At 45.0% G+C, this 8,315-nt stretch overlaps 1 protein-coding gene across 1 annotated transcript; it reads right to left on the minus strand.

Annotated features, from left to right (window-relative positions):
* Positions 1-48: 48 nt before the first annotated feature.
* LOC127753717 (putative disease resistance RPP13-like protein 1) lies at positions 49-7,940 on the minus strand. The gene is made up of 3 exons (XM_052279142.1): positions 7,450-7,940; positions 821-3,635; positions 49-693 (listed from the first exon to the last, which is right to left on the minus strand). The coding sequence occupies exons 1-3, from the start codon at positions 7,810-7,812 to the stop codon at positions 650-652; spliced, it is 3,222 nt and encodes a 1,073-aa protein (XP_052135102.1). The 5' UTR covers positions 7,813-7,940; the 3' UTR covers positions 49-649.
* Positions 7,941-8,315: the final 375 nt, after the last annotated feature.

Here is an 8,315-nt window from a genome sequence, read left to right on the forward strand (position 1 = left end):
CAATCGGTCCGAACAGACAACGATAAAGATACTTATCCAATTGTTTTTTAATAAGTCCATGTATTCTCGGGAGTGCAGCCCATGTAGAATTTGGAGGCCATGTTACATACGGCTGGGCCTGTACTTCACTTCGGAGGCCCATCACGTGACAACACTGCTAATCTTATTGGCAGTTACAGATTACACCCTTTCCTAATGGTTAATTTACAAGAATGCCATAATATTTTTTTCAGAATTACCCTTCTACTGTACTACTACACCCTAATATTGGGTCTGTTCGGCAGCCCTATACAGCGTCTGTGCAGCCGCTGCACTGCAGCTGCTACCATTGATCTTCTATGCATTTCGCTGTAGCAGCTGGCTGCTAATTAGAACTACCGAACAGGCCCCATTAGATATAGTAGCAAGGAGTATTCACCCTTAGATCTCATCCGTTCAACGGTCCACATCGAACCAAAGATACACTAAAAAAATCCAAAGATTTTGGAGATCCTCCTGTTCTGGAGAGGAAGAAGAGCGAGGAATTGGTCCACCTTGGCAACCTGGATAATTGGCCTCCTGATAAAGATTGGAGATGCTCAGGAACTCATCCTATATCGGACAACAACTCTGGACACTTCCCGAAAGCATGAATGTAGCCCAATACACATCAGAAACTATAAACATCACAAACTGCATGGGCAACATCATAAACTGCATGGGCAAAAGAAAAACAGAGGAACATGAGAAAGAATGACGATGACTACTTAAGTCTTTGTGGCTTGTAACAACAACATAGAAACGATATATGACAGCTACATTAGAGATTATCACAACATACCTCCTGCGTTCTTTTGAACATCCAGAGACTGCTGCAGTCGTTGGAGCAAACCATCTGTAGGGAGATTTGGGCATCCCCAAATCTTTATCTCCTCAAGGAATGTGAGATCAGAAAGGCCATGACAGTACTGGAGATTAGGGCAACATAATCGGAGCTTCTTCAATGACGACAGTCTTTGTGGCTCAAGATTTAAGTCCGCCATGGTTTCACAGATAATTGTTATGCAGTTGAGCGAGGGGTGATCAATGACATTCAACAGGCTGTACAATGCCTCATCTTTAAGTTGTGGATCCTTGAGGTTGATGGTGGTGAGTGAGGGCAATGAACCAACCACACTTAAGTTTGGACACTTGTGTATCTGTAATTCCAAAAGTGATGGGAGTGAACCAATCGTACATAAGTTGGGACATTCCTTTATATTTAATTCCACAAGTGACGGGAGGGCAGGAAGTTCGGTTAGGCCATCACACTCAGTAATTCTCAACTCTATTAGGTTATGTGATGCAGGGAACGTGTGGAGATTGCCACAACTCCATAGGCATAGAGTAATCACGGACATAAAAAGCGCCAACGGAATGGACCTCAGTTTCTGAGCATCGAAGATTGTAAGGGACCGCAAACATGAAAAATCACCATCTACCACCCCAGACCACTTATACCACCCAGGCATGAAATTAATTGATAAGGCTGTCAACGATGGGAAGCCTTTGACACCAATAACATTACTGCACAACTCCCGGCCAATGTGCTGCAAATTCTTCATTTTAGCTAGTCTAAGAAACCTGAGAGACGGTAGCTCACCAAGCGTTGGAAGCTTATGACACTCGGAGCATTGCAGATCTAGTTCAGTCATGTTGAGAAACGAAGCATTACCTAGCCAACTGGGGAATATCGGACTGTTATAACCATATATATGCAGCTTTCTTAGGTTGTGGTGTGGTCGCAAGTTATGAAGTACTTTCTCATGAGATACTGCAACAGGTTTTGGTTCTAGCACGTGTCCACAATCCAATATCACATTGGAAAACTGTAAACTCAGTGATTCAAGGTGTCTTTTGTTCTGTAGTTGGGCTTTGCTCGCATCCTCAATGTGAGCTACATTATCCAATCCATATATAGTCAGATTCCTTACTTCGTTCAAGTTTCTCAGCTCTCTTATGTTACAGTTGCAACCATATCTGGTGACATATACTTCCAAAGTTTGAAGCTTAATCAGTTTCCCAAACCCAAGTACTGCATGAGTTCCATTCAAATGAAGGTCATGCAGATTATATAGCTGGGGCATAGTAGTACATCTTATAATTTTAAAGCCAAATAATGGTGGAAGAACTGACAAACGTCGTAGCAGTTTCAGGCCACCAATGAAGTCAGGGAATGCCATCGAGGGTTTGCATACCATGCTAAGGTTCCGCAGCTTCTTACAGTTCAAAAGGAATGTGTCCACATCCATAAAATCCCCAAATCCAGTTTTGCCAAAAATTACAAATGATCTCAAAGAAATTGGAGCAACCAAAGTTTCATCTATTCTGCAATTAATAAATAGAGACATGTAACGAGTATTCGGTGGAATCTCAGTTAATATCTTCCCTTCAAGTCTAAAGAAGTCTTCCCCAGCAAGAAAGCAAGCAAGATCATGAAAAAGGTCATGCATTGTGTAGCGGAAAGCATCGTATTCTTGAAGAAATGACCTTTGAACTAATTCATTGAAATACAGATATCCAGTTTTATTCTCTATATCATTCCGGTCACTTTGAAGCAAGTCAAGATATTCCCATAAATGAACCACCAAAGAATCTTCAAGTTGATAGTCTTTTGGAAATAGAGAAAGGGCAGCAAAGCAACGTTTTAGGTACAAAGGCATGTGCTTGTAGCTCAAATGCAAGGATGGCAAAATTTCATTCTGTATCTGCTCCAAGTCCCATAGCTCACTTTCTGCGACATTTCTCCATGCCGTTTCATTAGCTTCACAGTGCAACATGCTTCCTACTGTTTTAATTGCTAATGGCAGGCCCTTACACTTTCTAACAATGTCCCTGCCAATCTCTACCAGGTTTGCTGGAGTACCAGAATCCTGGTTAGGAAACGCAAATTGCTTGAACAATAACCAACTGTCATAAGAACTTAAGCAGTTCAGGGAGTAGAAATCAGGCATTGTCTGCACCAACCTTGCAACACTCTCACTGCGAGTAGTTACTACAATGTTGCAGAGCTTTGTGCTCCTCATAGGTATGCACAACAGTTCCCAGAAATCACTACGTTCATTCCATACATCATCCAACACAAGAAAAACTTTCTTTCCCTTGATTTGGCGCAACAGTATCTCCTGAAGAATAGCTAGCTCTGATAAGTCACACCTGTCCTTCTTTAGTGAACTAATGATGCTCTTTGTTATGTTTGTAACATCAAATGGCTGTGACACACAAACCCATGCATGCTTATCGATGGACTCACGCATCTTTGAGTCGTTATACACAAGTTGTGCCAGTGTTGTCTTGCCTATTCCTCCCATACCAACAATAGCTAAGACAAAAATAGGACTTGCTATATTGTCACCTCCCATGGACAACAACTTCTCCACAATTTTGTCCTTGTCTTTCTCTCTTCCAAGAATGCTCTTCTCAAAAACAACAGAGCTAGTCTTCTGGAAACTACCAATATTAGGTGCAACCCGTCTCTCTCCATCATTATCCGTTAAAGTAAAGTTATCAGAATAATATTTGATCTCGTGGAATCTTTCAATAAGTTTCCTTGTTTTAGTAGCTAGCTCTTCTGGAACAGCTACGATACCCAAATCATGTAACAAGGCCTCGTTTTCCTTTTCCAAGGTAACAAAAAGAATTAATTAGTAGTATGCATACGCGGATTTTTCAAAGGTGACCAAGTTAATGTGAGCTTATTCATTGTGCATAGATCTAAGGGCTAATAAAACTCTTACAATATGTTGTAAGTGTCGTTTATTGCCATTTCAATTCAAATACTGACATAAATTGCATTGTACTGTTAAGGAAAGACACGACATTTCCTTGTTAAAGGGCATGCACAGAGACATTAAATAATAGGCTCTCTTTACCCACTACATCATCAAATTATTACAATGAAAAATAATTTGTGACCATATAGTGTACTATTGCAATGGTAAATTTTTTGTGGCAAATAACTATATTTTATTGTAAAGATTTATAATAGTTGTTTTATTCAATATTTTTGTTGCAATAGGAAATGAGCTATCGCCAAAAAAAACAAAACTGGTGCAAAAAAACATGTTCTATCGTCACAGTTTTAATTTTTTTGGTAATTTGCATAATATATGGTTGTGGTACTTTTCACTATTTGCTATTGTCACGATCAACAAATTCGTTGTAATAAAAAAATATCATCTCATAATTTAATTTATTTTTTTTTTCATATGGACATCGCTTGGGACAAATTTTATTTGAAAATTATAGCTCTCGACGAGATCTATAATTTTATAGGTGACAACATTTTCATTTGAAATCTTTTAGATACTGAAATCCATGATTCAAATCTCAGTTAGGTAGGATCAAATGGAAAGATACGTATTTGCTAACATAATTGATGCATAGGTGAGTTGGTAATGAAAATGGTGCGTGAGGGTGAGGTCTTGGGTTTGAATCCTAACTATGACAAGGTATAAAAAAGAAATAGTTAGGATTATAGTTTCATATGTAAACTTTTAATTTGGTATGCAGAACTAACACACATGAATTGGTGGTAATAATTATTTATTGCAATATGATTTTTTGCCACAAACATTTTGTGGCAATATTGAAAATTTTTACACTAAATAAAATCATTGCAATAACATATTACCACTATATTTATTACCATGGCTAGCAATAAATTTAAAATGGTGACAACATGTATGTCTTCCCACAATTTTAGCATTGATGCCATCATCTTTTTCATGGCGACGAATCATTTTCCTAGTAGTGGCCATGGGCAGTTTTAGGGTGTGGTCTAGGTGATCCCTAGATCACCCTCAATTTTATCCCAAAATATCCCCTCTACCCAAATTTGGTGTTTTAGCCCAGGTCCTACTTTTAAGCTAAAATATGCTAGTTTTGAGCAAATATTGTATATGTATTTAAGTTTTCGGTGTTTTGAAATTTCGGAGTATGAAGTAGGACCACCCAAAAAAAATCTGGAGCCGCCACTGCTCTCTGCTTGTCATGTAAGTAGGTTTGGTGAAGTGGAAAAGATGGAACAGACCAAGGAGAGACATCATTGTTTGCATGCCATCGGCTTTGAATTGGGAGACAAGCGATGGCTGTACAGTCCGTCTTCAAGAAAAGTTGCCTATTTAGATCCAAAATGTAGAAAATCACGCTGTCGTTGTTGCGGTGCCGCCCACCAGCCACCACGTCACCACCACCGCTGCTCTCCTGCCGCCGCCCTCCACCGCCCTCCCCTTCTAGCCCCTCCCCCGCCGCCGCCCTCTCCCTCCGGCCACCGGCTCCCCTCCTCCATCCGCCACCATCACGATGGGAGCGCTGCTGCCGCCGACCGGTTCCCCTCCTCTGACCGGATCTAGGAAGGAGGGGAGCGTGCCTCCACCACCATCGCCGGCCGGCTCCCCTCCCTCTAGTTGGATCTAGGAGGGAAGGAGGGAGGGGAGGGGAGCGCTGCCTTCGTTGTCACCGTCGGCTTCCCTCTTCCGACCAGATCTAGCAGGGAGGGAGGGGAGCGCCATCGCCACCGTCGCTCCCCTCCTCTAGCCGGATCTGGAAAGGAGGGAGGGGAGGGGAGCACCGCCTCCGCCGCCGTCGGCTCCCCTCTTCCGGCTGGATCTGGGAGGGAGGGAGGGGAGCACCATCGCCGCCGTCATTCCCCTCCCCCAGCCAGATCTTGGAGCGGGGAGGGAAGGAGGAGGGGAGCGCCTCTGTGCTACCGGTTGCTATGGCCACCGCCGCCGCCCTCCCTTAGGTAGGATCTGGGAGTGAGGGGAGAGGAGCGCCACTGTTGCCGTCGTTCCCGTCCCCCAGCCAGATCTTGGAGCGGGGAGGGAAGGAGGCGGGGAGCGCCTCTGCACTGCTGGTTGCTGTGGCCATCGCCACCGCCCTCCCTTAGGTAGGATCTGGGAGGGAGGGGAGGGGCTACCTGTGCTGCCGCCTGCCGTTACCGTCGTGCCCGGCTGGATGGTGGAGGAGGGGTGAGGTGAGGGGCTGAAGTGAGGTGCGTGGAGGGGAGAGGACTCAGAGGACTTAATTAGTGGGTGGAGGGACTGGAGACGGGTAGCGTATTTATGAGGATGGGTTTTGCCGTGGGTGGCGGATGTTTGCAGGCAGAGGTCTTATGGCTTCGTTTGCGAAAATCGATTTTCGCCGGCAAGACTAGATTTATGGTATCTTGAACTATTTTTTCAAACAGTGATTTTATAGTCCGCCTAGAAAATATCGTGGTATTGGTAAAAATTCTTTTTCTAGTAGTGCATAAGAGTGCTAGTAAATTCAGGAGAGAATATGAGGTATCTGTTGGAAACAGCCTAGGAACACAAGAAAAAAACTCTCTTTCTCTCACGCACAAGAATGGCTGGAGGTTGAAGATGAACAGTAGAGTTTCGGCGACGAACGCCGCGGAGCCGATCGGTCCTATATCATGGCTTTATTACTCACTGGAACTTCACTCGCTCAACAATGCAGGAGTACAGGGGCTACATAAAGACCAGGAACACACCAGGAGCTAGCCTCCATGCCGGCCGTTGCGCCACGTTCCGCAGGACCCGCTCAACGTCGCCGTGAGCCACACGCTCGCCCGGACGACGTGGCTGCTTAGCTGAACCAGACGCCACACACACCTTGCACTCCAACGACTAGATCAACACTGCAACGGCCATGCAAACAACCATGCAGCAGCCATGCACTCGCGATCACGACTCAATCAAACTAACAGAACACACACGACGCACACAGACACACACATGCAGCAAAACACACACGCCACAAACATACTGTGGCAAGTTTATTTCTAACAGTCTCTCTATTCTCTAACCCGGAGGCCACCCATTGCCTCCAACAACCAGTGACACAAAGACCTCAACTCTCAGAAGCCGCCGTCCATCCGCTATCTGATTGCCGCCCAACAACAATGAACAACGGCCAATAGATTTGCTGGAGGAGGTTCACAAATTAAGAGAGTTCCCAAGCTGCATTAGCTTGTTTAAAAAGAGCTAACGAAAGCAAAAAAAGCATGACGCACCAAGGCAGTAGTAAACAAACGACGGGCAAGCAAAGGAGTATGCCTGGAGCTTACGAATGCACATATTGATGCTGGTGGCTATGAAGTACCACCGTATGGAAGTACTCAGTAGAGAAGGTCTCACTGTCTCGATATTAGGGACACGCCCACTGGAGATACAGTACAGATACAGAGAGCAGAGGATCTCAGTCCCGATTGTCCTACGGCTCCAGCTAGCCGGCTCTAGAGCTTCCTGATCTAGACGATAGAAAAGGGGAAGAGGAAACGGCATTGCTGCTCGCCCTGCTCCATGCCAAATTAAAACTGCTATTTTTTTTCTCTTTGATTATTATTATTATTTTTTGCTGAGGATGCAAATATAATGGGCACTCAGGGCAAAAAACATAACAAAATTGTTGAGAAAGCAGTGTTACCGTTTGGTGCTTGCGCTTGTTGCTGGCGGCGCTCGCAGACAGCTCCAGAGCCTCGACCTTGCAGCGGTTCACCTCGTACTCGTACTCGTCCACTACGTCCTCCATGTCGTATGCGAGTTCCTTGAGCTCCTTGAGCTGCAGCTTGGTGGTTTCCTCGCGGATGTCCCAGAGCTGCTCCGCGTCGTTCAGCGTGGCGTGGATCCTGCGCATAGTGCGCTCCAGCATCCTCAAGTCCTCAAGATCCTGCTCCTCCCTTGCCCTAGCAGCTCCTGACGAGGAGGATGCCACCAGGCTAGCCGGTAGGAAGGAGGTGAGTGTGTCGAGCGCCCTCCTAACAGCCAGAGATGCAAACAATCCAGCCATCGCATGCAATCGATCGAGCTACTCAGTTCAAGAGCAAGGAGAAGAGTTCGATGGTGGAAGATGGGAAGGGTGGGTGGGAGAGGAAAAGGAAAGCAAAGGAACTGAGAGGGACTGAGAAAGCCAAGGGGAAAGGGAGAGGTAGCTGCCTCCCAAGTCAAGCTAGTAAACTATCTCTCTCAGACACACACTACACGACAAACAACGTGTTGATCGATGTGAAAATGGCGTGTACACTGTTCAGTTACTTGAGTAAAGGCGAAGGGCATGCATGATTGCTCGATTCCATTTCATCATACCTCGTATGTACTGCTCCCTCCATCCTAAAATAAGTTAATCTAGTACGGGATATGATATATCCTAGTGTTTACACCCAAATTTGACACCTAGGAGTAAACTAGGGAAAATTGTCAAAGTTTGGAAGTCTGCTGATTTTTCTCTGATTGGGCCGGTCTGACCGCCATGTGGTGGCCGGTCTGACCACCGGGTGAGGGCCGATCAGACCG

The sequence above is a fragment of the Oryza glaberrima genome, chromosome 11, assembly GCF_000147395.1.
Source record: "Oryza glaberrima chromosome 11, OglaRS2, whole genome shotgun sequence".
Lineage (NCBI taxonomy): Eukaryota > Viridiplantae > Streptophyta > Magnoliopsida > Poales > Poaceae > Oryza > Oryza glaberrima.

Excerpts from the sequence above, each read along its gene's own strand:
- LOC127753717 (XM_052279142.1), bottom strand. The coding sequence starts at position 7,812 with ATGGCTGGATTGTTTGCATCTCTGGCTGTTAGGAGGGCGCTCGACACA. Across the intron at positions 3,636-7,449 it reads ACAAGCGCAAGCACCAAACG|GAAAACGAGGCCTTGTTACA; the intron begins GTAACACTGCTT and ends ACCTTGGAAAAG. Across the intron at positions 694-820 it reads TGTTCAAAAGAACGCAGGAG|TTTATGATGTTGCCCATGCA; the intron begins GTATGTTGTGAT and ends TTGCCCATGCAG.